Raw genomic sequence first — 14643 nt, 5'->3', positions numbered from 1 at the left:
GTAATGGGTATGTATTAAAAAAATGATGTTTTTTCCTTAAATAAAAAATAACCCTGTTATTCACTTCAAATATCTTACATATATTATCTTTAAATGAATTGTTATTCTTCAATCATCAGATTTGCAATACTTCAATACCATCGCACTTATTTTTTCTACAGAGAAAAGAATTCTTTCTAACTATATACTTCCAGTTCAAAATCAGTTTGGAATCAATGACCATTCTCATTCTCTCATTTATATAACTCCTTAAAGTAATCTTGATTACCAGATTCATATTTACTTGTTCAAATACTTCCTTATATTCCTTTAAAAAGGCTCTTTCCAGTCAAGGATAATCAAGGTCAATGACATTTCAAGCAAGTACATCAAACTTCATTTTTTTCTCTGTCAAGTTCTGATAAGGTGGTACACCTTTTTGCAGAGGCCCTGATTCTTTTGTGGTCAAGGCAATCAGCTGATCAAGTTTTTGTTTTTAGCCACTGGTGGAGATCAAGATTAAGTCAATTTTTTTTTGATATGGAATAGACGATCAGTTTGGGTTCTTTTGGCATTGGATGGATTTTATTTTTTTGTTTTTTTGGAGATAGACAGTTTTCCCGGTGCTAGGAAGTACCTCCTTGTCGCACCACATCGTCGTACCTTCTGGTTGGTGAGAAGTACTCCCCCTAAGGTAGGGGAAACCCGGAAGATACCTTACTTGGCTCTCCCGTACCAACTTAACCGGAGTTTGGAGAAGCCACAGGCCTACTTTTTGTAGAAACGACAGGTTTTATTATTAAAATTTACATTTTCAATTCTTTTACATAACATATTTCAACTTTAACATTTTTAATAACATATATAATCTTACTAATCATATAAATTCATTTTTCTAAAATCAATTAACGTTATCATAATCAATATTTTTCTTTTCAACAACTTTTATATGTCATTTTCATTATTGTATTTGTATTTTATTTTATTTAAAATAGTCCGGAGACCATAACCTATCTGGTAAGATACTGTGCACACTATCTCGGTTATTATCACAATCTATCAGTATTGTCCGGTGTGTCATTCCGATCAGATGCGGGATTGTCAACCAATGTTGTAATACTCCTTAATAATAAGTTTTTGTACATACATATTTAGATCAATTAACTGTCTTGGTATAATAAATTCAATACATTTCCTTCTTATACTGTAATATCTGTGTAATAGACAGGAGCGTACTAGCCTAGTACGTCCGGTGGTTAGCTAGTTTGTATAAAATTGTATATAGGGGTTATAGGTTTTTTTCATTAAATTTGTTGGTTGTACATACTTATATGTTTTATTATCCTACCATTTTAATAGTATTAGTTAGGTACAGCAATATAGGTCACGTGGAGAAGAATATATTCAATTCTTCCCTGGCGCCCTTATACATACTCAGTAATATCTTCTCGGTCAGTAGTTCCTTTTCATTTCTTTCCTTATTTTAATTTAGTTATTAGTCTTATTTTGGGCGTGCAAATACGGCCTGATCCTCCCCTGAGCCCTACTGTTTAGTCTCTTAAATTTCCAGCTAGCCTAGTTTGAGGAAACTTCCATAACTAAGTAACTACCCCTTTAAAGCTATATCTATTCTGCCACATCACACCCTCATTTTGTTGCAACCAGCCGGCACCTACTATTATGCACAGAGATGAGAGAGACCTGCACAGAAGAAGACTTAATTTTAGCAAATGAAAGGGCCATCTATGTGGCCAACCATTGGAAATACACAATTTAAAGTTGGTGTTCCGGACACGGAAAGTAAGTAAGTACAACTAAGTAAACTTCAGCTTCTGGATTGATCTCAATGAAACATATTGACTTAATGTAACATTTACACTAGTTGATTATTCTCTGCTGTAAGCTAGATAGTTCAGTTATTTGGTCAAATAAAAGGGGGTTAAAATCAATAGTATTCGCGTACCAGTGTCACAAAGTATTATACCCCAGGCTGTGGGTGAAAAAACGTGATATAATTCAGGAATTTTTGAAACTTATCAGGTGTTGTAAAGGACGATGCCAGGAATAACTTCTACTAAAATGTGACCAAAAATATTGTGAGCTTTTTTTTTATTGCGATTTTCATTTGTTAAATTTGCAATTTTTAAAGATTTTTAATTTTGCAGCTTAGGATATTGATTCTAGAGAAAAACTTTTTAATAGAAAGTTGTAGTAAATTAAAAAACCTACAATTTGAGGTATGGTAAGTTTAATTTCGTTAATTGGTTATTGCAAAACAACCTGCGAAAGGTCCAAAAGGGCCGTTTTTTACAATTGCATTATTTATTGTACAAATAATTTTTTTATATTTTTTAATGCTTTAAAATGAAGATCTTTCAATTCCAAACATAAAAATAATTGTAAAGCCAGATTAATGAATTTGTTGCTTAGATATTATAAATTGTTTATCCCAAGAGGTCAAATGTCGAAGGCTATAACTTTTTGAAAAAAAAATCGTAGAGAGTTGGTGAAACATCCAATCTCCTTCTAAAGAGTTATGTTTTCATATTCCGATGTAAATAAATGCGTAAAACATTTTTAACCTCTAATTTTTGGGTTTGAAAATAAGGGGGCAAATTTCGTTATAAACATTAGAGCTGAAGCGGCCCTGTACATCCTATGAGTTTTTAACTTACAGATTATTGTTGCTGAAGACGAAATGAAGATTTATAAAAAAAAAATAAAAAATTTCTACGACCAACTGAAGCCGAGCTAAATGTTGGGTTTGAAAATAAGGGGGCAAATTTCGTTATAAACATTTAGAGCTGAAGCGGCCCTGTACATCCTATGAGTTTCTAACTTACAGATTATTGTTGCTGAAGACGAAACGAAGATTTATAAAAAAATAAAAATTTTCTACAACCAACTGAAGCCGAGATATTGTTTCTTTTCTCTTAAATCGTAGTGCCTTTATTTATAACAATTAAGAAATTATTTTACAGTCATTGACTAAAGAAAGACTTATATTATCTTAAAATAAAAATTATTATAAAATATAGTTACATTTAATTATTAAAAATTATTTTTAAAATCGGTTCTTTTGCGAGCGGCCGAATTTTGCAAATCGCTCGGCTCGCTTCAAATCCGCGCGCTCGGAAAATTTTTACGTAACTTGTATTAAATTTTGACCGAAAACAATTTAATAATATTACCCTTATAATATACAGTCTATTTACGACTGTATTTGTTTTTCTTGATAAACTTTTATATGTGAAATCTCATTTCTGAAGAAATAATATTACAAAAATGATACATAGGATGTACAGGACCGCTTCAGCTCTAAATGTTTATAACGAAATTTGCCCCCTTATTTTCAAACCCAACATTTAGCTCGGCTTCAGTTGGTCGTAGAAATTTTTATTTCTTTTATAAATCTTTGTTTCGTCTTCAGCAACAATAATCTGTAAGTTAAAAACTCATAGGATGTACAGGGCCGCTTAAGTTCTAAATGTTTATAACGAAATTTGCCCCCTTATTTTCAAACCCAAAAATTAGAGGTTTAAAAATGTTTTACGCATTTATTTACATCAGAATATGAAAATATAACTCTTTAGAAGGAGATTGGATCTTTCACCAACTCTCTACGATTTTTTTTTTCAAAAAGTTATAGCCTTCGACATTTGACCTCTTGGGATAAACAATTTATAATATCTGAGCGACAAATTCGTTAATCCGGCCTTACAATTTTTTTTATGTTTGGAGTTGAAAGATCTTCATTTTAAAGCTTTAAAAAATAAAAAAAAAATATTTGTACAATAAATAACGCAATTGTAAAAAACGACCATTTTGGACCTTTCGCAGGCTGTTTTGCAATAACCAATAAACGAAATTAACCTGACCATAGCTCAAATTGTAGCTTTTTTAATTCACTACAACTTTCTATTAAAAAGATTTTCTCTAGAATCAATATCCTAAGCTGCAAAATTAAAAATCTTTAAAAATTGCAAATTTAACAAATGAAAATCGCAATAAAAAAAAGCTCACAATATTTTTGGTCACATTTTAGTATAAGTTATTCCTGGCATCGTCCTTTACAACACCTGATAGGTTTCAAAAATTCCTGAATTATATCCTGAAATCGACCTATTTTTCACCCACAGCCTGGAGTATTATTCATCTACTACACCACCACGTGTTTTTCGCATGTCGAAAATTTTGGCGATATAACGATGAACCATTTTCATCTATTTGCAGTAACTACATCACGTACGTTCGAACGAAATATAAATCCAATTCCATTATTGCCAATCCAATGCCTTATTTATATTGTTGTTTTTATCTATGATGTACCTACATCAATACATTTTATTTTCCTGCTTTCACTATTTCTTGATAGTTGTTTCCAGTTTTTTTAGTATGTTGTAATATAAGTCTTTTTTCTTCCATTAATTATTCTAAGTCTAAGGTTTCGTCTGACTTCAAATGTTTGTTCTTCTGGATTTTAAGCGGTGTGCACTGTTTTTCCACTGAATGTATCCAGATTTTTATTCCATTCCATGTTTTATTTGTGACATCTAATATTTTGGAATGGTTGCGCATGATTTACCCTTATATTAGCTATTTTGTATATGTAATGTATTTTTCTCGTTATATTTACATACAGTTCGTCTAATATACTTACCGTTGCACGTCATTATCTATGTCAGGGATCAAGTTGACATAGTTGCCAAAGTATTAAAAAATCCTGAATCCATTTTAAATCAAATATATCACATAATTATTGTGAAGTGGATTATACAACAAAACAAATTAATATTCAATGTAAATAAATAAAAAGATTAGAAATAGAAAACAAGAATTAAGTTATAATCTTACGTTAAAGTAAATAATAAAAACAATAAATATAATAAAGCAAATATTTATAGTAAAGAATAAAAACAAATCTGAAGTGTCAATATCGCAACTGTCAAATAAATGTTACTAATTTATGCCAAAATGTCACCTTCGTTCGATTACAGTTACAGTGTGTTCCGAACAAATGTGCTTCATAATGGTAGGGGAGCCCAAGCGGGGATTTTTGCAGTTACTCGAGTGCGTCAGATTATTACATGGGGAGAATCCTTGTACCCTGAAAATGTACCTCTACCATATATCGGCTCTTAATGCAGGGGAGAAAGAAATCCTTAGAAAAACTCGAAATTGCCAGATTAAGATCAGGTAAGTTAAGTACATGCAAAACAGTGTATATTTCAAAAATCTGACGATTTGAGCGGAACATAAGGAAATGGGTGAGTCCCAAAGTTTCACAAGAAAAAAAAACGAATATTTCACGAAATAAATGACAGATCTAAAAACTAAAAAATACGTGCTCAATATTTTTCAAAAATCTATCGAATGATATCAAACACAACTTCTCACGGAGAGGGGTGGGGGTAAATTTAAAATTTTAAGTACGAATCCCGCGATATTTCGCGAAATGAACATCAGATCGAAAAACTGAAAAATACACTTATTCAATATTTTTGGAAAATCTATCGAATGGCACTAAACACGACCCCCCACTGAGGTGGGGTGGGGGGTTTTTATTGCAGATTTGGATTCCTTACGTAAAAATAAGTAACTTTTATTCGAGACATTTTTTCGAATTATGGATAGATGGCGCTATAATCTAAAAAACGATTGTTGGAAATGGAAAATTAAATTAAAAGTGGAAAGTCCCCACTAAAATGGAAAACTTTAGTTAACTTTTTTTGGTTTTAGGACCTACTCTTCACAACCCAATAGGTTCCCATAACGCTCGAGTGACTGCACATTTAGCATACTTTGCTCCCCTACCATAAAAACAGTAATTATAATCAATTTATACAAATTAAATGAAACATATTATTGTGTATTTCTTTTAAGTTAATATTAATAGAAATCTTCAAATATTACTTCTACGCGTATTAAAATATGTCTAGTGGCTGTAATGCCAGTGTACTCGGCAAAATGATTCTAAAAAAGAACACACCTACCGCCTAAATATTTCGTGTTGGTATCATGTGACTTTGCGGGCTATAACGCGGATGACGTGCAACGGCAAGTATATTAGACGGAGTATAGTGTAGCTTACAACAAATAATAAATTTGGAAAGGAATAAATTTAATAAAAAATCTAAAATTCTCAAAAAACAACATACGACATAATAAAAGACAACGTTAATCTGGGACCATAAAACACAAACTGGAAATTTATCCAAACAAATTATTCTTATTTTAATTTTTGCAGTGATCAAAATAAAAATAGAGTCTGAAGAAAGGATGGTCAAAATCTGTATCATAATGAAGCTCATTATGATACAGATAGTGAAATCATAATTGATATATTAAAGTATGAGAATAGAAAAAAATATTTTATGTAACAAATTTCTACAAACCTTTATCAGTTCATTTATTCGATTAATCTCCTTGTCGAATTGTTTACAGGCTTCTTCAGATTCAGTACATTTCAGTAGTTCATTCAATTGATTGTAAACAGTTTGTTCTTGATTAGCCTTAAAAATAAAACTACATTTACAACAATTTATGAATTGAGTAAGTAGGCCATCCTACTTAGGGGTTACATACTAGGTATCTTATTAAAAAAACGAATAATTTTAATATTCCGTAGGAAAGTATACTATGGTTCTTTTCATGAGGATTTTTCAGTGCGTCACAAATGATAGAAAAAAAGGTAAGTCCGCGATAATGTACATTTATAACATTTATTCTAATATGACATTTTAGTTAAATCTGACAGTTGTCAAATTTTATTTGCAATTGGGCATAAAAACAAATCAATTGTCTTTATTGCATTTATAAAATGATATTTTCTTTGATTTGTACAGTCTTTTAAATTGTACAGATTATATTCGTAGATATATTATATAATTAGTAAATAATTGTTTTTCTATTATAGCGCCATCTATCGACAACTAGAATCATCACCGAACTAGAATAATTACCAAAGTAATCACCGACGTGCCTTTTTTCTGTCATATACAATTTAATGCGTTAGAAAGAAATCGAAAAACTGTGACGCACTGAAAAATGCTCATGAGAAAAAGCATACTTCAAGAGTATTCACACCAAATTTGAAGTAAATTCGAGCAATATTACCGGCCTATAGAGATTTGAATACCGAGTAAAATCAGCAACTTTAAACTAGTTTTTCTCGAAACCAATAATGTATTAAAATGCTAAATTTTTCTATGAACATATTTAAAATGGGATTTACTTTTTCGCACTGTTTTTTGCCACACTTTCAGATAATCAAATATCCTTAACTTTCGCGTTGTCATGGTGATGACATGTGAGCAATAAAGTTTTGACAATTTTGTGGTTTGAAAGAAATTTTAATTTTTAAATGTCAAAGTTCTAAAAATTGTAGAATAAAGATGTATTCCAGTGACGAAGACTGGCAGTTTTTTTATTTGTTTATTGTAGATAAAATATTGTATGAAACTGCGCGTGAAGTACTTTTTGCGCAATTACGCGATGTAAACATCGCGTACGTGCGCAAAAAGCATACTTCACGAACTGTTTCATAAATAACTATTTTAAATTAAAGTCTAAGTTTTTCAACCTAATAAAAATATTTATAAAATATTTTTAAAAGATATTAATGTATATAAAATATATACATAAAATAAAATGTTCTTCATCATCCCCTATTATGTTCGCTATTAATTATCGAAGGAAAGTACGCTCGCGGACGTCCTTTTGGTCCTAAAAATTAGCCGATGTCCAATTAGAGGAAAGGAACTAATTAACTTTTCTCAACGCTTGGGAGAGATACAAATAAAACCCTATAAAACCCAAATAAAAGCTTATTTAAAGAAACCATAAAAAATATATTTTCCATTCGCGTTTCGTATAGTTTGTTTTACAATAAAGTTATCAAAATTATGTGAAAAATAGCTTTGTTTCTTTAATTAATAAATATTGAGATCAAATATTTACCAAATCTTCCATTTGCGTGGAAAGATGATGGATTTTCCACCCATTCACTTTATCCTGTACCCGATGTTGATTTGCCAAATCCATAATAGTGGGCCTTCTTTCATCTTTAGGTTTTACATCAGAATGCCTCAAGTAGTGATTGTGTGTCGCCTTCCAATTTTGCTTATAACTATTGAGAAGACTTGCTGAAGCTGGTTTCCTGACAGTCGTCACCTGACCCGCTTCTGGAGCTCCATCTTTGGGTTCGTCTGATTGATTCATATCAGAGTCGTCCTCTTTTTTGATAGGATGATCGGAAATAAACTGCATATCGTCTTTGTTTTCGTCTAAATCATTGCCCGTTCTGAAACCATAAAACCATAAATTTAAATAAAACATATTTGAATGAACGTATGAAGTGGCTCAAGCGCTTCAAAAAATAAAGAAAGGAAAAGTGGTAGGACCAGATGATATTCCTGGGGAAGTATGGAGAGCATTGGAAGAGACAAGAACAAGGTGGCTAGCAGGTTTATTTAATAGAATTATGGAAGTTGGACAAAAGCCAGACGAATGGAGAAGCAGTATACTAGTACCTGTCTACAAAAACAAGGGAGATATACAACAATGTACAAACTACAGGGCTATAAAACTGCTTAGCCACACCATGAAAATATGGGAAAGAGTAATTGATAGACGGATACGTGAAGAGACCGAAATATCCGAGAATCAATTTGGCTTTATACAGGGCAGATCAACAACAGATGCAATTTTCATTATAAGGCAGTTGATGGAAAAATACAGGAGTAAAGAAACAAACGCTCATATGGTATTCATTGATCTTGAGAAAGCATATGATAGAGTTCCTCGAGAGATTCTGTGGTGGGCACTCAATAAGAAAGGAGTCTCTGGTGAATATGTAAAGATTGTGAGGGATATGTATGAGTGAGTAACGACTAGTGTTAGGACAGGTGTGGGAGAGACTGATAAATTTCATGTGAAAGTAGGATTGCACCAAGGCTCGGTGCTTAGTCCGTATTTATTCTCATTAGTTTTGGACCAGATAACAGCGAAACTACAGGGTAACATTCCATGGTGCTTAATGTATGCTGATGATGTCGTGTTAGTAGGAAATAGTGAAAGGAGACTTAGAACAAAAACTGGAACAGTGGAGATAAGCTCTGGAGGAAAAACGTTTAAAACTTAGTAGGACAAAGACAGAGTATTTGCAATGTTCATTTAAAGATGGAATTACTACAAATAAAATGGTATCTTTAGATGGTGAACTGATTGTAAAAAGCAACAGCTTTAAGTACCTGGGATCGGTATTACAGAGTAATGGAGAAATAGATGGAGATGCATGCATTAGAATTAGGGCTGGATGGATGAAGTGGAAGGAAGCGAGTGGTGTGCTGTGTGAGAGGAAAATTCCAATGAAGTTGAAGGGAAAATTCTATAAAACAGCCATAAGACCGGCTATGATGTACGGAACTGAATGTTGGGCAGTGAAAAAGAAAGAGGAGCAACGAATGCATGTGGCGGAAATGACAATGCTTAGATGGATGAGTGGAGTGACAAAAAAGGATAAAATTAAAAATGAGTATATTAGGGGAAGTCTAGGTGTGGCACCAATTGATGCCAAAATGAGAGAGCATAGGTTGAGATGGTTTGGTCATGTTCAACGTCGAGACGCTAATCACCCAATACGAAGAATTGTTGAAGTGCAGATTCCTGGAAGGAGTAGGAGAGGAAGACCAAAGAAGACCTGGGGGAGACGATTAGGCAGGACATGTTGGTAAAGGGGATTAATATTGATATGACCCAGGATAGAATTGTATGGAGAAATGCAATTAGGGAAGCCGACCCCGCATAGGGATAAGGCAAAGAGAATGATGGATGAGGATATTTGAATGAACGTAATAAATTTTATTAGGTCAAGAACCAATAGCTCCAATATTATACCAAAAAATATCAACACATTTTTTGTAATAATTTATTTATTTTAAATTCCTAGTATTATTAAGATTCTACGATTGCGAGCAAAAAAAATCGACTCACTCAATGAATTGGAGTTTATGCTTAGTAATTTGATGTTGTGTAACTTGGAATTAAAACAATTAATGCAAAAACAACTAATGCAAAAAATATTGTTTATTATAGGACGTCCAAAAAATAATTGTTTTATGCAAACTGGCAACGTGTTGTAAAATTTGCCTACTTCTGTACGGCAAAGGGAAAGCAACACACATTGTGACTGACGTGATATACGCAATGTATACCTTTATAAATTTGCCGGTTGTCGTCTCAGTTGCTTTTAAAACGGTGATGTATGTGTACACTTCGAAGTGGAGTAAGTGAATATTTTACAAATGGATATTTCACCAGTGAATACGGCCCAGGTAATTGCATTATTACGATAGGGCTATAGTCAGACAACAGTCGCCCGTCGCCTACTTATGACGTAGTCTACAAGTCTAAAGGGCTTACCGTCGATACCAGGAGAACGGTAGCTAAAATAGACGACCAGGTTCGGGCCGGCGGGTTGTGATAAACAAACCTGTTAACAAGCTATCCGAGAAAAACATTTATTTATTTTATTTGAATGCGTTCAAAAACGTGAGTTTTATTATTAATATTATCAATTTTACGAAAATGGGACGTTTATGAAAGTGCAAGGGTTGCTGTTATCGTCCTAAGAAAGATCAATGTATTTTTAATAGTGTTTTTGTTCGGCAAAAAACATTACACACAATTAGTAATTAGTGAATAGTGATAAAACTTAGTACTTTTGTGTCAAAACATTCTACCTTTACCTTGTAAGTGTTGGCGGAGATATAAAGGTGGGATTCAACGCTCCAAAGGAACGGTTAGTAAAATTTCAATCATTATTAGAACTTTTTTGTAAGAATACATGAGAAATATAAACAAAAAAAATAGAGAATAGGTAATACAAAAAAAAAAAATAAATAAAAACGTACTGAGAACCGATACGGGTTAATTTTCCGCGGAGATAGTCCAAAATTAACCCTTTTAGCGGTTGTTTGGTAAACTAGTAGTTCTAAAATCTGTATATATTTAAGAAATAGTACGTAATTTAAACTAGGTATATTATATTACATAGGTAAAAAAAATTAATAAAGCTGGAGCTGGAAAGGGACGAGCCTCTGATCGAATATCGCAAGAGAAAAGACAGAGAATCAGTATCTCCCCCAAACCCAACAAAAAAGCTGCAAATCGCAAAGGGAAAAACGGAAGACATGGAGAAAACAATGAATACAGAACAAGAAACAACAAATAACTTACTGAAACAAGTTTTGAATGAAATTAGACAAACGAGGGAAGAAAACAAGGTTTTTAGAGATGAAATACTAGAATTAAAGAAAGAAAACAATAAGGTAAAACTCGAGGAAACAAAGAAAAAGCTAAATATTTTGGAAATTAGGGTAGAACGGTGTGAAAAAGAAATGAAGCAAAACAACCTAGTAATAACGGGTCTCAAAATAGATGCAAATGATGAAGCTGAACTAAAAGAAAAAATGACAAACTTCATCAAACAGCACTTGGAAGAGAACACAAAAATAGAGAAAGCAGTTAAACTGGGAGACAGAACTTGACTATTGAAAATGGAAAGTATAGAAGAAAAAAATAAGGTAATGAAGAAGAAAAGTAAATTGAGACATATCAAAGGGGAGAAGATTTTCATAAGCCAAGATATGACAGTCTTAGAAAGAAATATTCAGAAAGAAATAGGAGCAAAGTGTAAGGAGTTAAGAGACATGGGGAGAAATGTTAAAAGGGACTACAATGGATTAACCGTGGATGGTAATGAAAAATGGAGATGTAGAAAAGACGGTAAAGTAGAAACATTCCCAAAAAACTAGCTGATGAAAATCAAAAGATAGTACCTCTGGAAACAGACTCGGCAATGCAAACGGTTAACGAAAACAAAATAACGCACACAAAAGAAAGAAAGAATCTCAATAAGAAGAAAAGAACGAAACCCATTAGAATGGGATCTTGGAATATTAGAACCATGCTAGCAGTAGGTAAGATGCAAGAAATAGCCCTTGAAATGAAAAAATACGAACTAGAAATCCTAGCCCTACAAGAAATACGATGGAAGAAAGAAGGAAAAATTGAGAAGAAAAACTTTAGCATATACTATGCGGGAGAAAACAAACAGGGAACCAATGGTACGGCATTTATGGTGAACAAAAAAATGAGGGAAAAAGTGATACCATTCAAAGCAGTTAATGGAAGGATATCTTACATAAGAATAGAAAATAAACAAGCCAACATCTCGATAGTCAACTGCTATGCACCCACGGAAGAAGCAAGCCAAGAAGATAAAGCAGAATTCTACGACATCCTGGAAGAAACCTGTGAAAATATTCCGAGGAATGATATATTAGTAATATTGGGTGACTTCAATGCAAAGATCGGAAAGGAGGACTATAATAGTAATGTAGCGGGCAAAGAAACCATTCATGACACTACGAACGACAATGGAGGAAAAATCTGCAACCTAGCAGCAGCAACAAACACATATATAGTTAGTACTAGGCATAAACATAAAAAAGAACACAAAATAACATGGATGATACCAGGAAGAATGGATGGAAACCAAATAGATCATATTCTAATTTCGAAAAAGTGGACACAAATAGTACAAGACGTAAGGTCATATAGAGGGGCAAATGCGGACACTGATCACATATTGTTGATAGCAAAACTTAAGATGAAAATAATCAAAGCAAATAATCATAAGGAAAGAAAAAGGAGGAAATGGAATATAGCCAAACTGAAAACGCAAGAAAAAAATCAACAATATACAGAACAACTGGAACAGAAACTGGGCAGGTACGATAACATAGAAATAGAAGAGGAATGGAAACACATTAAGAACAGCATAATAGAGACAGCAGAACAAATAATAGGATTCCAAAAAAACAAAGAATCGAAAGAATGGTTTGATGACGAATGTCACCAAAAAAATCAATTAAAGCACCTCGCAAGAAACAAATGGCTACAGAGTGCCGAACAGGAACAAGTGGACCAATATAGAAAAGAAAAACAAGAAGCATTGAAACTCTATAGAAGAAAGAAGAACACATGGATCATTGAACAAATGCAAGAATTAGAATCGAATAATAAAGACAACAAGAAATTGTTCGAATACATAAAACAACAATACAACACCAAAAAAACTGTCACAAAAATAAACAAAAAAGATTGGGAAAAACATTTCACGAACCTATACAAAAACAACAACAAGGCAGATTCAGAGGATGAGGATATAAGAGATAACAGAGATGAAAAGGAAGGTGCACCTACTTATCAGGAATTCATGGAGGTACTAAAACAACTAAAAGTAAACAAAACGCCAGGGCCAGATGAAATCAACAACGAACTGATCATCAACGGAGGAGAGGAGCTCACGAAGCGAATGCACAAGTTAATGGTTACAATTTGGAAGGACGAAAGCATGCCAATAGAATGGAAAAATGGGCATATCACACCAATCTTTAAGAAAGGAGATCCAACTAAGTGCTGCAACTACAGAGCAATTGGACGGCGTTATGCATAACTCGACCAAGCGCCAAAACACAGTTTTGAGATAAATGGCTTAAAAGTTTTTAGTTTCTTAAAAATGCATTTATTAACATATTTGCACTAAATTTTAACAGAGGAATGATCACCTATAACTCTTTTTGGTTGCAAAGTTTCAATATAATCGCACCTACCATATTCTAGAAAAAAAATAAAATGTCGCTTGGTCTACTTATGCTTTAAATATATTTTAGGAAGTTTAGCTGTTATACATTACTAGACCAACTACCATTTATGTCATTTGGTCTATTAATGCAAAACAAAATATTGCGATATGCCTCTTGTAATCACTAAATAAATAAACTTGTATTTTTTAATTTATATGTTAAACGTGTATTGCTACGACATAATCAATTCAATTATCATTAAATATATTTTTTGCATTTTATTGCTCTAAATTTATTTTACCATTCAATAGCGTTAATTCCGATGCAGTTAAAATAATATCAATAAAAAATTTGAGTATACAGAGTTTTTTCTGTTCTTGACTGAAACTTGCTCATATTTGAAGATAATTCCTCAATTTAGAAGTCTATATAACGAATAATACACAATAACGAATAACAATACAGTTACTTTTATTTGCATACACAATGCAATAGGTACTTGCTTGCACATTAACCCCTTAATGTACATGCTGTCTCTGACACGAGCGACCATTAAATTTTAATCTTTCAAAATTGTTCAAGCAATCGTAAGGTTGGTATTTGTATATAAGCGTATAAATATCTAAATAGCGGTAAAATCTTTTCTACATTTAATCTTCTTTTAATTTTACATCTATATATATATATATATATAATCAGGAGCCACTTATACCATCTAATGGTGTGTGGCAGTCAGTATACCATTACTGGTATACAAATTTTCGCCATTCTTTTTTGTTTCTTGCCATTCTTCTTGCTTCATTCCAAGTGGTTCCTCTTACAGAGAATCTTACAATTTTACATCTATACCTTTTTTTTATTGTCAAGACTGTGTTGTCATTGTAAAACGTTATTTATTTATCTATTAACTTGCAGTAGAGACCATTGACAATTCATAAATTGAATTTTCTTGAATTGTTAAAAATCTGTCGTTATTCGAAGCGTTAGTGTACTAAACAGCGGTACATAGATA

General features: G+C 32.5%; 1 protein-coding gene across 2 annotated transcripts in view; it reads right to left on the bottom strand.

The window, feature by feature from the left end:
- Positions 1–14643, bottom strand: part of LOC114324167 (histone deacetylase complex subunit SAP130-A) — a 115306-nt gene that overhangs the window by 6619 nt on the left and 94044 nt on the right. For both annotated transcript variants that reach the window (XM_028271917.2, XM_028271919.2), the window contains exons 11-12: positions 7939–8281; positions 6375–6491 (exon numbers count right to left, since the gene is read on the bottom strand). In XM_028271917.2, coding sequence (XP_028127718.2) covers positions 6375–6491; positions 7939–8281 — 460 coding nt within the window. The remainder of the gene's footprint in view (positions 1–6374; positions 6492–7938; positions 8282–14643) is intronic.

This window comes from Diabrotica virgifera, chromosome 1, assembly GCF_917563875.1.
Source record: "Diabrotica virgifera virgifera chromosome 1, PGI_DIABVI_V3a".
In the NCBI taxonomy this organism is placed as follows: Eukaryota; Metazoa; Arthropoda; class Insecta; order Coleoptera; family Chrysomelidae; genus Diabrotica; species Diabrotica virgifera.
The sequence above is the reverse complement of the archived record's forward strand: the minus strand, read 5'-3'. Positions and strand labels throughout refer to the sequence as shown.